The sequence below is a fragment of the Hylobates moloch genome, unplaced genomic scaffold, assembly GCF_009828535.3.
Source record: "Hylobates moloch isolate HMO894 unplaced genomic scaffold, HMol_V3 SCAFFOLD_21, whole genome shotgun sequence".
Taxonomy (NCBI): domain Eukaryota; kingdom Metazoa; phylum Chordata; class Mammalia; order Primates; family Hylobatidae; genus Hylobates; species Hylobates moloch.
In genome coordinates, this window is record NW_026652296.1 from 24,748,848 (window position 1) to 24,773,393 (window position 24,546).

The 24,546-nt window shown below is 46.6% G+C and overlaps 1 protein-coding gene across 13 annotated transcripts in view; it reads right to left on the bottom strand.

Annotated features, from left to right (window-relative positions):
- Window positions 1-500: 500 nt before the first annotated feature.
- The window catches only part of CNBD2 (cyclic nucleotide binding domain containing 2), a 78,571-nt gene continuing 54,525 nt past the window's right edge, over window positions 501-24,546 (bottom strand). For 8 of the 13 annotated variants that reach the window (XM_058433027.1, XM_032141814.2, XM_032141815.2 and 5 more), the window contains 3 exons: window positions 22,479-22,599; window positions 9,892-10,061; window positions 501-2,970 (listed from right to left, as the gene is read on the bottom strand). In XM_058433027.1, the coding sequence (XP_058289010.1) occupies window positions 2,679-2,970; window positions 9,892-10,061; window positions 22,479-22,599 (583 nt within the window). In that variant the 3' untranslated portion in view covers window positions 501-2,678. Of the gene's footprint in view, window positions 2,971-5,431; window positions 5,637-9,891; window positions 10,062-22,478; window positions 22,600-24,546 lie in introns of all 13 variants that reach the window. The other 5 variants (XM_058433026.1, XM_058433029.1, XR_009211491.1 and 2 more) reach the window with 4 other exon arrangements.

Genomic DNA, 24,546 nt, shown 5'->3' on the forward strand with positions numbered 1-24,546 from the left:
AGTGAGCTGAGATTGCACCACTGCACTCCAGCCTGGGTGACAAAGCAAGACTGTCTCCAAAAATAAATAAATAAATAAATTTCAAATGGACGAATAAGAAGCCCACACCATCATCTTGGAGCCACAGCCCTAAAAGCAAAAAGATACCTAAATATGGTCAGACACCCCAACTTACTTGGTCCCCAAACAGTGACCCCTTGTCCTTGTAGGTCACAGTCGACCTTTCCAGGACTGCTGCAGACATCCCTGACTCCTTGATTCTGGAGCTATCAGGGAAGTGAAGATCTGTAAGTCCACTGCTTCTTTACCCTTTACGTCCACACCCCCTTCAGAGAGAAAAATTTCATACTTCTTTTCTGGTATGCAATGAAAGCGGTTTTCTTTTAAATTCAACAGAGTCCCAGTGTAGTGGCTCTGTATGACTTTGTCCTCACATTGCTAATAAAGACATACCTGAGACTGGGTAGTTTATAAAGAAAAGAGGTTTAATTGACTCACAGTTTCACATGGCTGGGAAGGCCTCAGGAAACAGAATCATGGCAGAAGGGGAAGCAAACAAATCCTTCTTCACATGGCAGCAGGAGAGAGAATGAGAGCTGAGCGACGGGGAAAGCCCCCTTATAAAACCATCAGATCTCGTGAGAACTCACTCACTATCATGAGAACCGTATAGGGGAAACTGCCCCCATGATTCAATTATCTCCACCTGGTGCTGCCCTTCACACATGGGGATTATTACAATTCAAGATAAGATTTTGGGTGGGGACACAGCCAAATCGTATCAGGCTCATACCTGTAATCTCAGCACTTTGGGAGGCCAAGGTGAGCGGATCACTTTAGGCCAGGAGTTTGAGACCAGCCTGAGCAACTCAGTAAGACCCTGTCCCTACGAAAAAAAAATTTAAATTAGCCCTACATGATGGTGCATACCTGTACTCCCAGCTACTTTGGAGGCTAAGGCAGGAGGATTGCTTGAGCCCAAGAGTTCGAGGCTGCAGTGAGCTATGATCGTGCCACTGCACTCCAGCCTGGGCAACAGAGCAAGACCCTGTCTAGCAGCCATAAAAAATGATGAGTTCATGTCCTTTGTAGGGACATGGATGAAACTGGAAATCATCATTCTCAGTAAACTATCGCAAGGACAAAAAACTAAACACCACATGTTCTCACTCATAGGTGGGAATTGAACAATGAGAACACATGGATACAGGAAGGGGAACATCACACTCCGGGGACTGTTGTGGGGTGGGGGGAGGGGGGAGGGACAGCATTAGGAGATACACCTAATGCTAAATGACGAGTTAATGGGTGCAGCACACCAACATGGCACATGGATACATATGTAACAAACCTGCACATTGTGCACATGTACCCTAAAACCTAGAGTACAATAAAAAAAAGACCCTGTCTCAAAATAAAAATAAAAAATAAATTCAACAAACAAAACTATAATGTTGAATATACTTTTCAAACTAGACTCACCCCCATTCATGAAAGCCATCGATCTTGTCCAACTTGCTCATTTCACCACTGGGGAAACTGAGGTACAGATAAGGGAATCAAAGTGCTCAAGAGGGTCCAGTGAGACAGAAGCACATCTGGGACTGCCAGAGCTCCTGGTGCCCAGCAAGACGCCCAGGTGTTCCTCAGAGTCTATGCCTTGCCAGGGACAGGGTGGGTGACTTGGAAGCGCGCAGGCTCCGGTGCCACCATGGCCTCCGCCAGGCTCCTCAGTGCTCTCAAGCTAACCTATGGGGTTCTCGAAGGGAAAGAGGTGTCTGGAGCTTGGTCTGTGGTGCTGAGGCTGCTGGAGACAGGAACCCTGAGTTCTAGGCCCAGATCAGTGTTGGGCAGCTCCAGATTAAAGACCCAGCAGAGAGAGTGAGGAGCCTTCTTTCGTTCCGACTCTGCAGCCTCCTTGTCTCCACCTCCTCTGTCACAGCTGCTCACTCCTCATCCTGGACCTGATGCCTGCTCCTGTCATGCTGTCCCATCAGCGTCTCTCTGGCTCCTGTACCCTCCTCCCAACCAGTCGCAGCCTCACTTCACTCTCTTGACAGGGACCCAGCCCACCACCTGCAGGCCCATATATGTTTTGTTTGACACTATTTGAAAACAATCTGAATTAGTTGCTTGTGTTTAAAAATTGGTAGGAATCATCTAAAATATTGAATTTCTTGATTCTCTTGAACAATCTACAGACTGACAATATGAGGCCGAATTATTTTCTGACAGGGCAGCAACTGACTGGGCTAAGGGGCAGCTGCCCCATCTGGATGGGGAACTTACACAGCAGGCCCCAGCATCCCTGCCGCTGCACTCCTTTAGATGACCTGTCTGGCCTTGGAAGGCATTTGCAACCCTAGTCTTGACCACTTTGATTTGAGCCTTCCCCACATCCAGCTTATCAGACAAGACCCTCCTACCCTGAAACTATGCCCAGTGATTAACCCGTCCACACACAGCCTCTGACCATTCATTCACTCAGCCCAGCCCTCAAGCATCAAGGGAGACTGTGCCCCCATTGCTGTCCCCCAAACACCTCTCTGGACCCACAGCTCAGCCCTCCAGGCCCCCTTCCTCCAAGTCCCACAACTCCCATGGTGGTCATTCAGAAAGCATGGCGGCCAATCCACCATCCTTTATTTGTCCTAAATAAGGACCCCTGCGCTCATATACTAAGCCAAGAGTTCTCGGATTTTGTACCGAGGTGCTTTGATGGCTTGGACAATCCTCAATGGAGGGAGGTATTTCTGGGGTGCCATAAAAATAGGATAACAAGGTTTAGTCGTCTTGTTGATGCTGCACAAATCCAGGACCACAGACTTAGGGTTGTAGATCTCTTTCTTCTTGGGCCGGTTTGGAGTGAACAGTTGACTTTGGCGAGGCTCCATGAGCAGCTGCAACAGGTCCTTCCGAAACATATTCCAGCTGTTCTCCTGGAGGAACTTCTGGCACATATCTTCATCACTAAAGGGCAGGCACAGAAGCCGAGGTTCTCATGCCAGTCCCACCCCTCCAGCCTTGCCTCCTGCTACTCTTCCCTCCCTAAGCATGTGGTGCTTCATCCTGCTCTTGTGACCCTCCCAGACCCTCCCTCTGCACCCTTTCCCTTTCCACAATTTTCTTCCCTTAGGCCTGTGCTGTCTCATGTAGTAGCAATGGGCCACATGTAGTTACTGAGTACCTGAAATGCAGCCAGTCTGAAATAGAGATGTGCTGTGAGTGTGAAATACATACCAGATTTCACAGACTTAGAACAACAAAAGAATGTAAAATAGCTCATTAATCATTTTATATTGATAAATGGATAAAGTGTGGTATATACATATTACATGATTCCGTTTACGTGAGATGTCCAGAACAGGCAGGTCTGTAGAGACAGAAGTCGATTGGTGGCTGCCTTGGACTGGCCATGGTGCTCTGGCTCCACTCTGCCCCCTCCCCTCATAGCAAGTGAGGCTGAGGAAGGTGGAAGAAGGACTGGGGCCTCCTGAGACCACAGCAAGGCAAGGGGGTATTAAGCTTCAATTAACTCACCTGTACTCTCTTACCTAAGCAGACAAGCTGAATACATCACTAACAAGTCAGAACATTCTTCCAGCCAGATTATATCGACAAAGATAAAGCCAACTTTGATCCATAGAGATTGGCTTAAGAAAAAACCCAGAGGTCAGCATGGCTACAAGCTAGTCCCGTAGTGTCAGCAATATGACAAAGCCAGCTTCCACCTGCTCATGAAAGCTGACCGTGTGCACCTCTTCTCAACTCCATGCTTGTGGTAGCAGGTTGGTAGTGTGAAACTGGCCATGGTAGGAGTATTTACACTATGGAAATCAGCAAACACTGCAAGCCAGGGTCCTCCTCTGGCATCTTGGAGAGCTGGTTGTTAAACATCCATGAGCACACTACTGGGTAGTCCTCACTTAAAAAGTTCCATTAACTCTCAATTTCTTAGATAATAAATAACAAAACATCTCACTCTGACTTAGAACTTACCATGTGTCAAGCACTTTACATTTGTTAACTCATTTAATTTTCACAACCACCCCATTTCAGAAACATAGAAATTGGGGTGAGGCTAAGGGATTCACCAAAACCTAGGAGGGGGCAAGCATGTGATGACTAATTCTTAGGGGATAGTTTTTTTTTAACCTAGATTCTAAGCTAAGACAGACAAGACTCCATGTCACTTCCTGATGCTGACGGTCACATTGATTTCTAGCCTACTTTTTCACTGAACAGGGTAGCCTCAGCTTCACACAGGGGTCTCAGTTCCAATCCCCTGTCTCACTTGAACTGAAAGCTGCATCTGTCCTTTCAGGCTTTAAAAAATCAACCCATGGCTGGGTGCGGTGGCTCATGCCTGTAATACCAGCACTTTGGGAGGCCAGGCAGGCGGATCACTTCAGATCAGGAGTTCGAGACTAGCCTGGCCAAGATGGTGAAACCCTGTCTCTACTAAAAATACAAAAATTGGCCAAGTGTGGTGGTGCACGCCTGTAATTCCAGCTATTCAAGAGACTGAGCCACAAGAATCCCTTGAACCCAGTGGGGGAACATTGCAGTGAGCTGAGATCACGCCACTGCACTCCAACCTGGGAGACAGTGAGACACCGTCTCAAAAAAAAAAAAAAAAAAAAAATCAGCCCGTGACGCCCTTAAGCCCTCCTGGGCAATCCCCGGCATTAGTTCATACTATCTGTCTGTTTTGGGTGATCCTCTTCACTTTGGCCTTGGGGGATTTCCTGACTTTCTTGTGGATGCAGCCATGCATTCTACCCCGAACGGGCCACCCCGTGCTCTGTAGGGGTGATTTTCAGGATATCCAGCCTGCCGCTGTTCACAGGACAGGTACCTCTGCCACCGGCTCTGTGATCTTCAGGACCTCAGAGTCTTCGGTTAAAACGTGAGGGATTTGAGCTAGATAATGGATATGTTTTCTGCCTGTTTTAGCAGTCTAGAAAGGCATGAGTTCAACGATTAATGAATAAGACAGAATTCTGTGGGTCAGCGTTTTAGATGAGGGCCACAAATGCTGACTGAGCAGGGCGGATGCTGAATGTTCCATCTGCCCTCGCTCAAGTCTATGTAAACCTTTTCTGAATTTCCATTCAACAGATATTAACTGATCCCCATCATGTGCCAGGCAATATGCAAGGAGCTAAGGCTCCTTAAACCCTTTTTTGAGTGGCAGGTCTAAATGGCCATTTCCTATATTGGTAGTACCCAGGAATCAGAGAAGTGTGGCATCCTTGAACCAGAAGGAACCACCAGTATTTTTCAGCTTGTTTTTCTCACAAGACTGCCCCAGTGTTGGCCTTATCTACATATCATCTGCTCTTTAAATTTACTAATGATTTTCTGGGCTGGGCACAGTGGCTCACACCTGTAATCCCAGCACTTTGGGAGGCCGAGGTGGGCGGATCACCTCAGGTTGGGAGTTCGAGACCAGCCTGGCCAACGTGGTGAAACCCCGTCTCTACTAAAATTAGTCAGGTGTGGTGGCGGCGCCTGTAATCCCAGCTACTTCGGAGGCTGAGGCAGGAGAATCACTTGAACCCGGGAGGCAGAGGTTGCAGTGAGCCAAGATCACACCACTGCACTCCAGCCTGGGTGACAAAGCAAGACTCTGTCTAAAAAAAAAAAAAAAAAAAAAAATTACGAATGATTTTCCTTCAATCTGTTCAGTTCCTTTTACTTAAATATTTACTTTAACTTTGTCTTAAGCAACCAGATCTGTCAGATCACATGGTTAGTAAGCTAGTCATGCTGCTTTTTCTAATTCAGACAAATAAATACATAAATGTTAAAACTAAAAACGTCAATCTGTGAGCCGCCTAAAATTATCCAGTAACCCTCCTGTGGAATATGTTTCATACTTTAAAAAATACTGATCTATTCTAATTTTCTTGTTTTGCTGATTGGAGTTGGATGCCTACAGAAGGTCATGAAGACCTCACATTGCTCAAGGTCATGAAGATCTCACGTCAGAGCCTTTTGTGTGCTTATTGGCCAGGGCTGGAATTACCTGCAGCTCTGTCTGCCTTCATACCCCCTTTCTCTACCACTGGAATCACTCGCTTCCCACACCTGCTGCCAAAACCGTGTCTGACCACAGTATCACCGTAAGTAAAGAAAATGTGTAGGAAGTATGAGCTCCACTATGAAAACAGAGCATGACAATAAATGCATATTTGGCACATATTCACGAAGTGAATAAAACGCTAAAAGGAAATACAGAAGATGCTAACTGGGATTGCTGGAGGATTGCAAATAATTTGGGTTTTATCTTTTTCGCTGTTCAGTGTTTTTCAAACTTCTGCAATGAGTACGGCCCAATCACATTTAGTTAACACTTATTAAGCACCTTCTGCATGCTGGGCACTGTACAGGTGCTAGAGACCAAGGGCGGATAAAGCACAGCCTTGCCTTCCTGAAGCACTTAATCAGGTGGAAGGGAAAGAGCTGTGCAAACATGTAACTGTATGACAACATGATATGATCAATGATAGAGCTGTGTAGAGAATATTATGAGTGTGCAGAAAGGGGGTACTTATCCCAAACTGGGGTTAGTCTGAGGAGGTTTGCTGCAGAAGATGAATCTTCCAGAATGAGCAGGAATTTATCACAAAGGGTGGAGGCAGGACTGGGGTTAGCATTTCAGGCAAAAGGGCCAGCATTGGCAAAGGCAAGGTATGTGCAGCATCTAGCAGGCAACCCGCCTGAGTTGCTGGAGTGAATTGCAGGTGGCAGGAGATGCTGCAGGGGGCTTGAGTGGGGGGTCAGACTGTGGTGGGTCATTGAGGTAGCACTGAGTTTGGACTTTATCCTATAGGCAGTGAGATACCATTGAAAGGTTTCAAGCAGGAGTTTAACACAACTAGATTAGGGTTTTAACAAGAACACAGTGTGCAGAAAGAATCCAGCAGGGAGGAGACTGAAGGGGAGGAACCCGTGATAAGACTTTTGCAGGAGTCTAGCTAGGTGGTCCCGAAGTGGGGGTGGAGGCCAGGCGCGGTGGCTCATGCAATCCCAGCACTTTGGGAGGCCAGGTGGGTGGATCCTTTGAGCTCAGGAGTTTGAGACCAGCCTGGGCAACATGGCAAAACCCCGTCTCTACCAAAAAATACAAAAAAATTAGCCAGGCATGGCGGCGCCTGCCTGTTGTCCCAGCTACTGGGGAGGCTGAGGTGGGAGGATCACTTGAGCCCGGGAGGCGGAGGTTGCAGTGAGTTGAGATTCAGCCACAGCATGCCAGCCTGGATGACAGAGTGAGACCCCGTCTCTCACACACACACACAAAACAAAGCCAGGGTGGAGAGACACGTCACCCAGGGAGATGTACAAGATCCACTAGAGTATGTGAATAGTAGGATTTCATTTATACTTATCTTTCTCTTATTCTTTTAAAAGATCAATTTTTATATGTTTGTAATATATAGGTACAGTAATATTATATGTGGATATAATAAAAACAAATTAACAGATGTTATTTATATTACATATACATACCAGGGAGTGCATGCTTGAACACTTTTTAGTAATAGCAGTGTGAGATGAAAACAGTTTTGAGACCACTGGTCAGGGCAATAAGTTAATTTTTATATTTTAAAAAAGTTATTTGTTCCCATTATAAAAGCATTAACATTCACTCTAGAAAATTTGGACACTATGAAAAAGTAAAAAAAAAAAAATTATCTAATCTTTCAAGATACATATTTATTTTTAATAATTATAAAAGTAAATCTCAGCATTTTGGAAGACCAAGGCAGGAGGACTGGTTCAAGACCAGCTTGGGCAACATAATGAGACCCCCATCTCTACAAAAAAATTTTCAATTAGCTGAGGATTGTAGTGCACATCTATAGTTCCAGCTACTCAGGAGACTGAGGTGGGAGGATCCCTTGAGCCCAGAAGGTCAAGGCTACAGTGAGCCATGATTGTGCCACTGCACTCCAGCCTGGGGAACAGAGTGAGAACCTGTCTCAAAAAAATAAGTAAATATAAAATGAAATAAAACATGAGAGGAATATATAACCAGAAAGTCCCCTTTAGTCTCACCTCCCAGAGAAAATGACTCTTACCACAGGCATGGTCATGTTTGCTTCTTTCCTTCTGGGTTTCTCTGGGATCAGTGTTTTACAAAGGCATAGTCATAGCACATGTACGATTCTGTACCGCCCTTTTCCAGTATCATTATATCGCCCATTTCACCCTGCTGTTACAGAGCCATTAAGCTTACCATTTTTTAAATAAAACAATTATGTTCTATCAAGAGAATATACCACAATTTTATAAACTATCCCCTTAGTGTGGCACACATGAATGTTGTTGTCATTGTTTTTCTATTATGAATATGGCTGCTATGAACATCTTATTTTATTTATTTTTTATTATTATTATTTTTGTTTGAGACAGAGTTTCGCCCTTGTTGCCCAGGCTGGAGTGCAAAGGGGCAACCTCGGCTCACTGCAACCTTCGCCTCCCGGGTTCAAGTGATTCTCCTGCCTCAGCCTCCTGAGTAGCTGGGATTAAAGGTGCCCGCCACCACATCTGGTGGTGTGTTTAGTAGACTATGTTTAGAGAGACAGGGCTTCACCATGTTGGCCAGCTGCTCTTAAAACTCCTGACCTCAGGTAATCCACCTGCCTCCGCCTCCTAAAGTGCTGGGATTACAGGCATGAGCCACCACGCCCAGCCTATCATTATTATTATTTTGAGGTGGAATCTTGCTCTGTCACCCAGGCTGGAGTGCAATGGTGTAATCTTGGCTCACTTCAACCTCTGCCTCCCGGGTTCAAGTGATTCTCCTGTCTCAGCCTCCTGAGTAGCTGGGATTACAGGGGCCCACTATCATGCCCGGCTAATTTTTGTATTTTTAGTAGAGGCAGGATTTCACCATGTTGGCCAGCATGGTCTCAAACTCCTGACCTCAGGTGATCCACTTGCCTTGGCCTCCCAAAGTGCTGGGATTACAAGCATGAACCACTCCTCCCGGCCTTATTATTATTATTTATTTTTTATTTTTTGAGACAGAGTTTCGCTCTTGTTGACTGGGCTGGCGTGCAATGATGCGATCTTGGCTCACTGCAACCTCCGCCTTCTGGGTTCAAGTGATTCTCTTGCCTCAGCCTCCTGAGTAGCTGGGATTACAGGTGCCCGCCACCATGCCCAGCTAATTTTTGTATTTTTAGTAGAGACAGGGTTTCACCATGTTTGCCAGGCTGGTCTCGAACTCCTGATCTCGGGTGATCCACCCACCTCAGCCTCCCAAAGTGCTGGGATTACAGAAGTGAGCCACCACGCCCAGCCTTATTATTTTTTAACACAGAGTTTCACTCTGTTACCCAGGCTGGAGTGCAGTGATGCCATCTCGGCTCACTGCAACCTCTGTCTCCCAGGTTCAAGTGATTCTCCTACCTCAGCCTCCTGAGTAGTTGGGATTACAGGCATGTGCCACCACGCCTGGCTAATTTTGTGTTTTTAGTAGAGATGGGGTTTCACTATGTTGGCCAGGTTGGTCTCAAACTCCTGACCTCAAGTGATCTGCCTGCCTCAGCTTCCCAAAGTGCTGAGATTATAGGTGTGAGCCACCGCGCCCGACCCTGCAATGAACATCTTAATGTAGGGGCTTTCTTCATATTTTGGCTCTATAAATTCACAGATGAATCTCTGTCTCAAAGTGTTGGGACAGTTGTATAGCACTTGAAATGTAATGCTAAAATTATTATCAAAAGGATTGAGCCTATCTAGAGTGTACCAACAACTCCCAGTTTCATTTCACCCTTGTCAGCAACAGGTATTATATTTTTCCTTCTTTTACTAAAATAACAGGTGAAAAATTGTTCATTTCACCTGATAGGACTTATGCACATTTCCAGTACTGACCTGGGGAATGCGATATTGAGCTTTAACAACTTTTTCATCATCTCGTCATCATTGTCAATCAGTTTGTAAAATATTTCCTTCCTTATCCGTATCAACTCATTTCCCAAGCTCATCAGGATCAAGGGTCGTGTGTCGCATTCACCCTCTGGAAGGAAGGCCTGGTGGAGACCCTCGGGAGAAGTCACAGAAAGTTAGACCTCAGAGACTGGCCAGGTCTGCCCGCAGATTTTCATTATTTTTTTCTTTTATTTTTTGAGATGGAGTTTCGCTCTTGTTGCCCAGGCTGGAGTGCAATGGCCCAATCTCAGCTCATTGCAACCTCTGCCTCCCAGGTTCAAATGATTCTCCTGCCTCAGCCACCCGAGTAGCTGGGATTACAGGCATGCACTACCACGTCCAGCTAATTTTGTATTTTGAGTAGAGATGGGGTTTCTCCATGTTGGTCAGGCTGGTCTCGAACTCCTGACCTCAGGTGATCCACCCGCCTCGGTCTCCCAACGTGCTGGGATTACAGGCGTGAGCCACCGTGCCCAGCCTACCCGCAGATTTTCTAGATGGGAAAAAGAAGGCCTCAAACAGGAGGTGAATTTATCTGGGATCACTGAGCAAATGACAGGCAGGAGAAATCCTGGGCCCCTTTTGCTACATCACATGGAATTCCTCTAACCGTGGAATTAGAAGAGCACCCAAATCAGATTACCCACTGTCCCACTCCAGCAATCTCACTGCCACTATCGCTCTCAAGTTTTCCCCAATGTCCAATTAAAGCTTTTTGTTTTGTTTTTGTTTTTGTTTTTGTTTTTGTCGAGCAAATCTGTTTTCTCTTCCTAAGGACTTACAACAAAAATCAAACAGCTGGGCACCAGGTGCAGTGGCTCACACCTGTAATCCCAGCACTTTGGGAGGCCCAGGCGGGTGGATCACATGAGCCCAGGAGTTTGAGACCAGCCTAGGCAACATGGTGAAACCACATATATACACAAATTACAAAAGTTAGCCAGGTGTGATAGTGCATGCCTGTAGTCCCAGGCTGAGGTGGGAGGATTTCTTGAGCCCAGGAGGTGGAGGTCGCAGTGAGCTGAGATCGCACCACTGCACTCCAGCCTGGGCGACAGAGCAACAGACTATCCCAAAAAAGTAAAATAGGCCAGGTGTGGTGGCTCAAACCTGTAATCCCAGCACTTTGGGAGGCCGAGGCAGGCTGATCACCTGAGGTCAGGAGTTTGAGACCAGCCTGGCCAACATGGTGAAACCCCGCCTCTACTAATAATACAAGAATTAGGGCTGGGTGCAGTGGTTCACGCCTGTAATCCAGCACTTCGGGAGGCTGAGGCGGGTGGATCACGAGGTCAGGAGATCGAGACCATCCTGACAAACACAGTGAAAACCTGTCTCTACTAAAAATACAAAAAATTAGCCAGGCATGGTGGCACGTGCCTGTAGTCCCAGCTACTTGGGAGGCTGAGGCAGGAGAATCGCTTGAACCTGGTAGGCAGAGGTTGCGATGAGCCAAAATTGCGCCACTGCACTCCAGCCTGACGACAGAGCGAGACTCCATCTCAAAAAAAAAAAAAGAAAAAAAAGAAAAAGAAAAAGAAAAAAAAAGAATTAGCCGGGCATGGTGATGGTGGCCAGTGCCTGTAACCCCAGCTACTCGGGAGGCTGAGGCAGGGGAATCGTTTCAATCAGAGAGGCTGAGGTTGTGGTGAGCCAAGATTGCGCCACTGCACTCCAGCCTGGGTGACAGAGTGAAACTGTGTCTCAAAAAAAAAAAGTCAAATAAAAAAGTCAAACAGCCAACCAGTCCTCTTCTAGACCTTATCTTTGCAGCCACCTACCCCACCCTTTCCTGCAGGCCTCTGTTTCTCCTCCATCCCTCACAGACTTTGGTGGCCACAGGTCCTCCTCTCTCCAGCTGCCCTCCTGCTCCTTGGCTTGAATTCCTACTTTGTTCTATCTGGAAGGGAGATGGAAGTCCACAGGCATACTTGCTTCTGTGATGAAGGGTGTAATCCGCTTTTTAAGGAGACACCCTGGGACAGGCATAGCCAGGACTAGAATCCTTGTTGCTAAACTCCCAATCCAGTGCTCAGTCTTCAGCCTCTCAGCTGTTAATCAAGGCTCAGGCAAGGAGGGGCAGGGGCGGGAATGGTTAGTGGCCCCAGAGCCACCAATGCCAGCTGTGTAGGGCTCAAGAAGAAAAAGGGCCACAAACCAAGAGGCCCACTCTGTGGAGGACACATGGGGTTGGGACTAATCCTGGATCCAAGTTGCTGTTGTTGAAGTACAATATACACATCTAGTTTACCATCTTTACCATTTTTAAGCATACAGTTCACTGGAAATAAAAACAGGCATATTCTTTCTTTTCATTCCCTCTCTTCCTCCCCATCCTAGCCTCTGGTAACCACCAATCTACTCTCTATCTTCATGAGATCCAGTTTTTAGGTCCCACATATGAGTGAGAACATGCAATATTTGTCTTTCTGTGCTTGGCTTATTCCACTTAACATAACAGCCTCCAGTGCCATCCACGCTGCTGCAAATAACAGGATCTCATTCCTTTTTATGGCCGAATGATATTCCATTGTGTATATGTCCCACATTTTCCTTATCCATTCATCTGTTAATGGACACTTAGATTGATTCCATATTTCAAAATTGTACTTATGTGATTTGGGGCACACGGTACCTCCTGGGCCATTGCTCGCCTGTGAAATGCAGGTGAGAATATCTACCGACATGTCTCCAAAAGATTCTGAATTTGAAAGATGTGAAGCGGGATCTGGAACACCGTCCCCACCTCCACCATTTGGGTTCTAGACCTTGAAATATGACCACGTACAAATTTTTGGGTGCTCTGAGCCCTGGCCTTGTCTCTCTTTGGCAAGACTGGGGTGGAGCTATGCCACCTTTCCTCTGAAGCTGCTGAAGGTCTACACGAGATGGCATGTGTGAGAGTGCTCTGGGGGACAGGAAGCACCTCGTGTGTCTCTCATGTTGAGTACAGTGGGAACAAAGGCCCTCCTAGCCAATGCCAGGACTTGCACAGAAACCAGAATGGCTGCTCTTTAGCTAGCTCCTACTCTGGGGAGGAAACATATATATATGAATTTATACCTTATAACCATCCTAGGATGTGGGGGTTATCCTCAGATGTGGAAAATGAGGTTCAGGAAAGGAAATTTACCTATCCACGGTCAATCATCTTATAATTACAATAGCAATGATGACAAAATGGTAATAATAGCACCAACGAACATTTATTGAGCACTCACTAAATTCCAGGCCCTCTTGTAGTTTTTGCGTCTATAACCCATTTAACCCTCACCACAATCCAGTGAGCTGACTCCTATTCTCATTCTCATGTTACAGGTGAGGATGCTGAGGTTAAGAAAATCGTCCAACATCGGCCAGGCACAGTGGCTCACGCCTGTAATCCCAGCACTTTGGGAGGCCGAGGTGGGTGGATCACGAGGTCAGGAGATCGAGACCATTCTGGCTAACACGGTGAAACCCTGCCTCTACTAAAAATACAGAAAATTAGCCGGGCGTGGTGCGGGTGCTTGTAGTCCCAGCTACTTGGGAGGCTGAGGCAGGAGAATGGCATAAACTCGGGAGGCGGAGCTTGCAGTGAGCGGAGATCGCGCCACTGCACTCCAGCCCGGGCGACACAGTGAGACTCCGTCTCAAAACAAAAAAAAAAGAAAAGAAAAATAAAATTGTCCAACATCACACATCAGGAAAAGCAATAAATCTAAGCTTTGAACCAGGTGGTCTGTCTTCAGAGTCTGTGCTTTCAGCAACTACAATGAGGAAACAGAGGCACAAAGAGTTTAAGTAGCTTGCCCAAGGTAATGAGACTAAAGTGGCAGAGCCCATCCTTGAACCAGGGATCCACTCAGGACCACTGCTGTCCTGCTTGCTCTCTCAGCCACCTCCAACCCACTTGCTGCATGCACACAGCTGGAGTCAGTTGCTTCTCTGGCTAGATGCTTCAAACAGCATTCCAAAGCACCTGGGATCAAATAAATCTCATGCCTCCTAAGGCCTGGGCTGTCTCACCCTTCCAGGCCCTCCATCTCAGCCTCATGTCACCGCTGCCTTGCTTAGTCTGTTCCAGCCACCCTGCCCTCCCTTCCAATCCCCTCAACACACCTTCTCCTTCCTGCCTTGAACCTTGAACTTGCCGCTTCTCTGTCTGGAACACTTTTCTGCCAGGTCATTCCATAGCTTATTCTTTTTTTTTTTTTTTTTTTTTTTTTGAGACAAGGTCTCACTCTGTCCCCAGGCTGGAGTGCAGTTGCATGATTTCAGCTCACTACAATCTCAACCTCCTGGGCTCAAGGGATCCTCCTGCCTCAGCCTCCTGAGCAGCTGGGACTACAGGTGTGCACCACCACACCCGGCTAATTTTTGTTTTTGGTAGAGACGGGGTTTCACCATGTTGCCCAGGCTGGTCTCGAACTCCTGGCCTCAGCCATCATCCTTCCTTGGGCTCCCAAAGTGCTGGAATTACAAGTGTGAGCCACTGTGCCCAGCCCCATAGCTTATTATTTTCATCATTCAGGTCTCAGCTTAAACATCACCTCCTCGGAGCAGCCTTCCCTTAGCCACCCCATTTAAGAACCTCCCCACCCACCCTGCTTTTCATTCCATTCCTAACAGCAATTTGTAACTTTCTATGTATTTACTAGTTACCTGTTTGTTGTCTGTCCTGACTAGATCATAAGTCCCATGAGGGCAGGAATTATGTCAGTCTACTCAGCCACAATGGCACTTTGTGCCATGCTTGGAGCATGGTAGGTGCTCAAGGAATATCTGCTGAATGAGTGACCCAAATGGAGCCACACAACTTTAGAGGTGGCAGCTCACCCAGATGAATCTCCTCATTTTCCCATGACACAGATTCAGAAAGGGAAAGTGATTTGCCTGCAGCCACACAGCTAACTATTAGAAGCAAAATCAAAATAAGAAATGCTGCTTGCCACCTCTCTTCTGCGCTGCCCATGGCTCTGGCCTGCCCAGTCTTGACCACCTCAGAGGCCTCAGCCTGCCTGTTCCTTGGAGAAGTTGGACTTCCTATATCTCCTGGCTCAAAACCTGGGTCCCTCTACCCTAGGCCCCACCCTCTGCTGTTCCCAGGGCTGATCCAGCTCCACACTGCTACTCCCAAGGGTGAGGACGATGTGACCTACCTTCCAGGGGGCGGGTTCAGTCAAGCAGTTACCACTCTCATTCTCCTACAGCTGAAGCCAGGGCCTCAACACAGGGAGCTCAGAGTCCTACCACAGGCACCTCACGAAGGCATCCACAGACATTTTCTTCAAAGGGGTCACGTTAACAAATATTTGTTGAAGGCTTTCTATGTGCTGGCCCTATGTGGGAAGCAGCAGCCAGGTCCTTGTGCTAAGTTCCCACCCAAAGCCTTCCAGAACTTCTAGGAAATCAAGGCCTTACTCCCTGTTCCAGCATTGCAGGGCCTGGACAAAACAGACCCTGTTGTTCCTGTTCCTGACACAGCCTCTCCTCCTGTCACTGCCTACCAAACTGAGCAAGGCCTTTTCCATCCTCGTGCCTCCATCCTGCCCAGGCCTCAGTGTCCCTTAGTGCCCTGTGTTCAGCTCTGAACACCTTACTCTGAAACATTAACAAATTGAAGTGAAGCAGACACCGCCTTCACTAACTCTAACAAAGACGTATTAATGTAAGATGTTAATAACAGGGGAAACTGGGCGTGGGCCATATGGGGGCTCTCTGTACTATCTTCTCAGTTTTTCTGTAAATCTAAAACTGTTGTAAAAAATAAGACCACTGAAACAATGAATCCAGTAGTGGGGGTGGGGGGAGTGTGGGTGACCATGCTTGGCTGTGAGCTGATCACTATGGAGGCTGGGAGGCAGGTGACAGAGCTGAGTGGCAGGAGGAGCAGTGTGTGGGTGCAGAGGTGGGGCAGGCAGAAGGGCTTTCCAGGAGGAGCAATGGGCTGGAAGGCTGGAAACTATGCCCCTTGAAGAATGACCGAAAGAATGGAGGCCACTCTGTGTGAATATGAAAATAATTAACGGAACACTGGCACTGTGCCTGGCTACATAAATGCTGAATGAAAAACAAAACAGCATTCTTTAAATACCTAAGGGCATCACATGCTAAGGAAGTGGATTTCTTCTGTTTTGGGGGACAGGGCAGGGAGAGGAGAGGAGCTAGTTTAAAGTTGTAGGAGGCAATGTTTTACTAAACAAAAGGAAGAACTTTCTAAAAGCTAAAAAATAATCAGCATTGACAGAGGGCTGTGCTAGAGACTGGACCTCCCAGACAGTACTGGACTGACCTTCCCAGCCCTGAGGACATACAGGCTGGTGTGAGTGGAGGGAAGGAGCATGCACAGTTCACCATAACACACGGGGAGAATGGCGTAAGGACAACCTTGGAGAAAGTGACAGAGGAACAGAGGAGAGGGCTTGGTGAGGGAACAGTTTCCCAGATGCCGAATAACCACACATGAGGCTTCAGGAGACAGCCCTCTGCAGGCACAGATGGGCCAAGGCCCATTGCTCCTCCTGGAAAGCCCTTCTCCCGCCCTACCTCTGCACCTGCACACTGCTCCTCCTCCTCTCATTCAGCTCTGGCACCTGCCACTCAGCTTCCATTGTGATCAGCTCATAGCCAAGCGTGGTCATCCATACTGCCCTCGCTCCCACAACTGCATTTTTTTTTTTTTTTTTTGAGACAGGCTCTCACTCTGTTGTTCAGATTGAAGTACAGTAACACAATCATGGCTCACTGCAGCCTTGACTTCACAGGCTCAAGCAATCCTCCCACCCCACCCTCCCAATTAGCTGGGATCATAGGCAAATGTCACCATGTCCAGCTAACTTTTTAATTTTTTGTAGAGACAGGGTCTCGCTTTGTTGCCCAAGCTGGTCTTGAACTCCTGGGCTTCAGCAAGTGTGAGCCACCACGCCCAGCCTTGGATTCCTTTTTTTTTTTGAGACGGAGTCTTACTCTGTCACACAGGCTGGAGTGCAGTGGTGCGATCCTGGCTCACTGCAACCTCCGCCTCCCGGGTTCAAGCGATTCTCCTGCCTCAGCTTCCCGAGTAGCTGGGGTTACAGGTGTATGCCACCACACCTGGCTAATTCTGTATTTTTAGTAGAGACGGGGTTTCATCATGTTGGCCAGGCTGGTCTCAAACTCCCAACCTCAGGTGATCCACCCGCCTCAGCCTAGCAAAGTGCTGGGATTACAAGCATGAACCACTGTGCCCGGCCTGGTGGTCTTATTTTTTAAAACAGTTTTAGATTTACAGGAAAATTGAGAAGATAGTACAGAGAGTCCCCATATACCCTACATCCGGTTTCCCACATCTTACATGGGTATGTCTTTGTTACAATTAGTGAACCTCTACTGCTACATTATTGTTAGCTAAAGTCAATGAGTTGCTTAGATTTCCTGTTTCACCTAATGCCCTTTTTCTATTCCACTATCTTATCCAGGATACAACATTACATTTAATAATAGGGCTCTTTAGGCTCCTCTTGGCTGTGGCATTTTCTCAGGCCATTTTTGATGACCTTGGCAGTTTTGAGGGTACTCATTGAGTATTTTGTGGAATGCCACACTGTTAAAATTTGTCTCATGTTTTTCTTCTAATCATGTCTCATGATTAGACCGGAGTTATAAGATATTGAGAGGATGGCCACAGAGGTTAAATGACATTTTCATCACATCCTATCAAGAGACAATACTATCAACATGATGCTTTACTGTTGATGTTGGCCTTGATGATCTGGCTGTGTTTTTCAGATTTTTTCCACTGTAAAGTTACTTCATTCCCCCCTTGCCATACTGTACTCTTTGGAAGGAAGTCCTATGCATGGCCCACATTTAAGTAGAGAGTTAGGCTCTCTCTCCTTTAAGACAGCGTATCTACATAAATTGCTTGAAATTTATTCTGCAGGGAGATTTGTCTCTTCTCCTCCATTTATTAATTCATTATTAATTCATTTATATCAATATGCACTCATGAATGTTTATTTTGTACTTTTGGTTATAATCCAACACTGCTTTACTTTGTTGTTCAAATTGTTTCAGCTTTGACCATTGGGAGATCTTTTAGGTGGCCCCCATGTCCCTTGGACATGCTCCCATATTAAAGTAGTTCCTGCCCCCTCCCCCAGCTCTTCCTTACTTTCTGGCGTTTACAATATGTTCTAGACTCATCCTGTGTATTTCCTGCCCTAGTCCTAGATTCAACCATTCTTCCAAAGAGCCCTTGTTCCTTTTATTGGGAAATTGTATTAGAAATCATGATCTGGTTTCTTGACCTTGGCCTGGGCAATGGTGTTTTTTGGGTATGACCCCAAAAACACAGGCAACAAAAGCAAAAATAGACAAATGAGATTGCATCAAACTAAAAAGCTCATGCATAGCAAAGGAAACAACCAACAAAGTAAAAAGACAACCTAAAGAATGGTAGAAAATATTTGCAAGCTGTACATATGATAAGAAGATAATATCTAAAATGTATAATGAACTTAAACAACACAGTCTCAAGAAATCAAATAGCCTGGTTTAGAAGTGGGTAAAAACTCTGAATAGACATTTCTCAAAGGAAGACATACAAATGACCAACAGGTATATGAAAAAAATGCTCAACATCATTGATCATCATGGAAATGCAAATTGAAAATCCAATGAGATGTTGAGTCATACCTGTTAAAATGGTTACTATCAAAAAGACAAAATATGACAAATGTTGGCAAAGATTTGCAAAAAAGGGACCCCTCACACACTATTGGTGGGAATATAAATTAGTACAGCCATCATGAAAAACAGTATGGAGGCTAGGCACGATGGTTCACGCCTGTAATCCCAGCCCTTTGGGAGGCTAAGGTGGGAGTATTGCTTGAGGCCAGGAGTTCCAGACCAGCCTGGGCAACATAGTGAGACCCTGTCTCTAACAAAAAATAAAAAAAATTAGTTGGGCATGACAGCACACACCTGTAGTCTCAGCTATTCAGAATACTGAGGTGAGAGGATTGGTTGGGCCCAGGAGTTCAAGGCTGCAGTGACCCATGATCACTTGCCACTGCACTCCAGCCTGAGTGACAGAGCAAGACCCTGTCTCTTAAAAAGAATAAAAGAGGCCAGGTACAGTGGCTCATGCCTGTAATCCCAGCACTTTGGTAGGCCGAGGTGTGCAGATCACAAGATCAGGAGTTCCAGACCAGCCTGGCCAACATGGTGAAACCCCGTTTCTACTAAAAATACAAAAAGTTAGCCAGGCATGGTGGCGCATGCCTGTAATCCCAGCTACTCAGGAGGCAGAGGCAGGAGAATCACTTGAACCCAGGAGGCAGAGGTCACAGTGAGCAGAGATGGTGCCACTGCACTCCAGCCTGGGTGACAGGGCAAGACTCTGTCAAAAAAAAAAAAAAGAAAGAAAAGAAAGGAAAGAAAAGAAAAAAGGAAAGAAAAGAAAAGCGAAGAAAAGAAAAGAAAAGAAGCGAAACCAACCAAGATCCAAGTGCTAAGTGTGCTCATTGCTGGAAGGGTATCATTTCTTTTAGGCCCTATTATCTGACAGAGCAAAACAGTTGTATGTTTCTACCCATACCTATACATATTTCTTTTTTTTTTTTTTGAGACGGAGTCTTGCTCTGTCACCTAGGCTGGAATGCAGTGGCACAATCTTGGCTCACTGCAAGCTCTGCCTCCCGGGTTCACGCCATTCTCCTGCCTCAGCCTCCTGAGTAGCTGGGACTACAGGTGCCTGCCACCATGCCCGGCTAATTTTTTTTTTATATTTTTAGTAGAGACAGGGTTTCACTGTGTTAGCCAGGATGGTCTCGATCTCCTGACCTCGTGATCCGCCCTCCTCGGCCTCCCAAAGTGCTGGGATTACAGGCGTGAGCCACCATGCCTGGCCTACCTATACATATTTCTATACATAATTATCTGTAAGTATATACTGAGTTAAATTTGAGTGTCTACTGATGTTTTCAACTCTAATCCATTACTACATGGAGCATTCTAGGCTCCCCCTGCTTTCTACATATTCCTGCTTAAATTGTGAAAAACCTGGCTCCAAACCTCTGCCATCCATTTACTGAACTGATTTATTTCAGTGTTAACACTGTGTACATGTATAGTAGTAGAAGTATTGTTAATCCCTACCTTCATGAGAAACAGCTTTATCACTAGGGCACAGTGCTCAGACACAGTTCCTTTTTGCTTTACTCTTACCAGCTCCACTCATTTCCAAAGTTACTTAAGTCAGCATCTTTTCCCCCCAACTCCTTCATAGAGATGGTTTCATACATTTGTAATGGTTAGATTATCTTGTCATAGTTTGTATTCCTTCCTCAGATCCACTGACCTCCTAGATAATTTTTTTCTTTTTTTTTTTTGAGATGGAATCTCACTCTGTCGCCCGCACTTGAGTGCAGTGGCGCAATCTCTGCTCACTGCAAGCTCCGACTCCCGGGTTCAAGCAATTCTCCTGCCTCAGCCTCCCGAGTAGCTGGAACTAAAGGCACCCACCACCACGCCTGGCTAATATTTTGTATTTTTAGTAGAGACGGGGTTTCACCGTGTTAGCCAGGATGGTCTCAATCTCCTGACCTCGTGATCCGCCTGCCTCGGACTCCCAAAGTGCTGGGATTACAGGCGTGAGCCACTACGCTAATCAGCCACTAGGCCAATTTTTTTCTTTTTTAACAAATTGCATACATGAAGATTCACTCTTTGTGCTGTAAAATTAAATGGGTTTTAACAAATGCTTTTGTATCCACCATTACAGTACCACAGAGAATAATTTTACTGCCCTAAAAGTCCCCTGTGCTTCACCTATTCATCCCATCTCCTGAACTCCAAACCTCTTGCAACCACTGATGATTTTACTATCTCTATATTGTTTTTCTTTTCCAGAATGTCATAGAATTGGAATCATGCAATATTTAGCCTTTTCATAATGGATTCCTTAGAAATTGAATTCTTTTTTTTTGAGACGGATTTTCGCTCTTGTTGCCCAGGCTGGAGTGCAATGGCATGATCTCGGCTCACTGCAACCTCCGCCTCCCAGGTTCAAGCAATTCTCCTGACTCAGCCTCCCGAGTAGCTGGGATTACAGGTGTCCACCGCGCCTGGCTAATTGTGCATTTTTAGTAGAGACAGGGTTTCTCCATGTTGGTCAAGCTGGTCTTGAACTCCCAACCTCAGGTGATCCGCCCACCTTGGCCTCCCAAAGTGTTGGGATTACAGGCATGAGCCACCATGCCTGGCCTAGGAATTGAATTCTTTAGAAATTAGATTCTGTAAAAATATTAGGTAATTTATTTATTTGTTATTAATTTTTTTTTTGAGATGGAGTTTCGCTCTTGCCACCCAAGAGGAGTGTAGTGGCACAATCTCGGCTCACTTCAACCTCCGCCTCCTGAGTTCAAGCAATTCTTGTGCCTCAGCCTCCCAAATAGCTGGGATTTCAGGTGCCTGCCACCATACCTGGCTTTTTGGTTTGGGTTTTGGTTTTTTTTTTGGAGACGGAGTTTCACTCTTGTCCCCCAGGCTTTAGTCCAATGGCATGATCTCAGCTCACTGCAACCTCCACCTCCCAGGTTCAAGTGATTCTCCTGCCTCAGCCTCCCGAGTCGCTGGGATTACAGGTGTGTGCCACCATGCCTGGCTAATTTTTGTATTATTAGTAGAGATGGGGTTTCACCATGTTGGCCAGTCTGGTCTTGAACTCCTGACCTCAAGTGATCCAACCTGCCTCAGCCTCCCAAAGTGCTGGGATTACAGGTGTGAGCCACCATGCCTGGCCCCAGCTAATTTTTGTATTTTTAGCAGAGACGGGATTTCACCACGTTGGCCAGACTGGTCTCGAACTCCTGACCTCAAGTGATCCGCCCGCTTCAGCCTCCCAAAGTGCTGGGGCTACTGTGCCCAGCTGGTATTGTGTTTTTTAATGTCAAATTCCAATTGTTCATTGCTGGTATAAGGAAAGCAATGGACTCTCGTATATTAATCTTGTATCCTGTGACCTGGCTATAATCTCATTAGTTTCAGGAGGTTTTTCTTTTTAAAAAAATTGTTTGGAATTATCTACATAGACAATAATGTTATCTGCAAACAAAGATAGTTTTATTTCTTCCTTCCCAATCTGTATACCTTTTATTTCCTTTTCTTGAATGGACTAGCTAGGACTTTCAGTACAATGTTGAACAGGAGTGGTAAGAGGGAACATCTTTGCCTTGTTCCTGGATTCAGCTGGGATTACAGGTGTACACCACCATGCCCGGCTAATTTTTGTATTTTTAGTAGAGACAGGGTTTCACCATGTTGGTCAGGCTGGTCTCGAACTCCTGACCTTGTGATCTGCCCACCTCGGCCTCTCATAGTGCTGGGATTACAGGTGTGAGCCACCGCGCCCGGCCTATTCTTATCACATCTTTACAAATCAACATAATTCCTTAATATCATCAAATATGGAGGGAAGTGTTTTTAAACCTTTACTGTCATTACTTAACATTGCAGCCCATTCATGTTACGTACTCCATGGTGAACAAAGCTCTTGGCACACTCACCAAAATTTCTCCCTGCTCCACAGTGTGCACCTTCACGTAGGCCCCCACTGCAGCCTCCTTGGGGAGCTCACCAAGCTTGGTATTGATCATGGCACATTTGATCGACTGAGCAGGCCTGGATCTGAAATGTGACAGCTTGTTAGAGGCTCATCTGTAACACAGTCTGCTCCTGAGGCCCTGGCTAATCAGCCCTCACTCTTCTGCACATGGAGGGCTCTCCTCCCTGGGGAATTCACAGCTTCCCCAGAAGGCGAGAAAACTCAAAATCAAGCCCTGGGAGAGATTGACTCCCATTGTCAGGAATTGGAGGGTGCAAAAGAGGAGACTTGGGAGAGGAAGGTGATACAGGCCCTCCCCATAAACACCTGAGGGCTGTTCTCCTGGAGGCAGGGGCTGATGATCCCATGCAGCCAAGCCAGGCCTAACGGGTGGGAAGTCCAGGCTGGCCCTCTCATGCTCAGCATGAGGAAGCAATTTCTTTCTTTTTTCTTTTTTTTCTTTGAGATGGAGTCTCACTCTGTTGCCAGGCTTGAGTGCACTGATGGGATCTCTGCTCACTGCAACCTCAACTTCTGGAGTTCAAATGATACTCATGCCTTGGCCTCCCAAGTAGCTGGGACTACAGGCGCCCACCACCATGCCCAGCTAATTTTTAGCAGAGATGGGGTTTCACAATGTTGCCCAGGCTGGTCTCAAACTCCTGGCCTCAAGTGATCCACCCGCTTTGGCTTCCCAGAGTGCTGGGATTATAGGCGTGAGCCACTGCGCCCAGCCAAGAGGAAGGAATTTCTTTTCTTTTCTTTTTTTTTTTTTTTTGAGACAAGAGTTTTGCTCTTGTCGCCCAGGCTGGAGTGTGCAGTGGCACAATCTTGGCTCACTGCAACCTAGATTCTTCAGAAGGATTATCCATAACACCTCAAAAGTCACAGGGTGCTTGTTATGGAGGCCAGGAGCTTGGAAATGTTAACAGGCAAAGGACTCATGTGAAGTGGCCCTTGTAGGAATGCAGGGATTGTGACACTGGTGCCATTGTTAGTCTCATTATGACACTTCAATTTCTTTTTTTTTTTTTTTTTTTTTTTTGAGACAGAGTCTCGCTGTCGCCCAGGCTGGAGTGCAGTGGCGCGATCTCGGCTCACTGCAGGCTCCGCCCCCCGGGGTTCACGCCATTCTCCTGCCTCAGCCTCCCGAGTAGCTGGGACTACAGGCGCCCGCCATCTCGCCCGGCTAATTTTTTGTATTTTTAGTAGAGACGGGGTTTCACTGTGTTAGCCAGGATGGTCTCGATCTCCTGACCTCGTGATCCGCCCGCCTCGGCCTCCCAAAGTGCTGGGATTACAGGCGTGAGCCACCGCACCCGGCCAGACACTTCAATTTCAAAAGTAGCAGGCGGAGGGGGCTGTGCTGCTCTGGGCCCAGCAGTGAGCTGATTCTAGGCTGGTCCCCACTGAGTCTCCTCTTCTGCTCTTCAGTCTCTCCAGAAAAAACAAAAGCACAGCACCCCAATGTGCATCCGCCTCATACCAGTTGTGACAATCATACCGATAACAACACTGAGCTGCTCAGGTTTGAATCCTGGCTCTGCCAATTTCTACCTGCGCAACCTGGAACAAACAACTTAATCTCTCTCCGTACCTTGGTTTTCTCACCTGAAAAATGGGAATGATTATAATAGTACTCGTAGAGTTGTGATAGAGATTAAATTAGATAATTCAGTACTGGGCACAGAAAAGGGGTTTTGTTTTGTTTTTGAGATGCAGTCTCGCTCTGTTGCCCAGGCTGAAGTACAGTGGCGTGATCTCAGCTCACTGCAACCCCCGCCTCTTGGGTTCAAGCGATTCTTGTGCCTCAGCCTCCCAAGTAGCTGGAACTACAGGCGCCCGCCACCACACCCAGCTAATTTTTGTATTTTTAGTACAGACGGGGTTTCACCATGTTGACCAGGCTGGTCACGAACTCCTGACCTCAGGCGATCCACCCGCCTCAGCCACCCAAAGTACTGGGATTACAGGCATGAGCCACCATGCCCAGCCTGTTTTCTTTTTCTTTTTCTTTTTTTTTTTTTAAG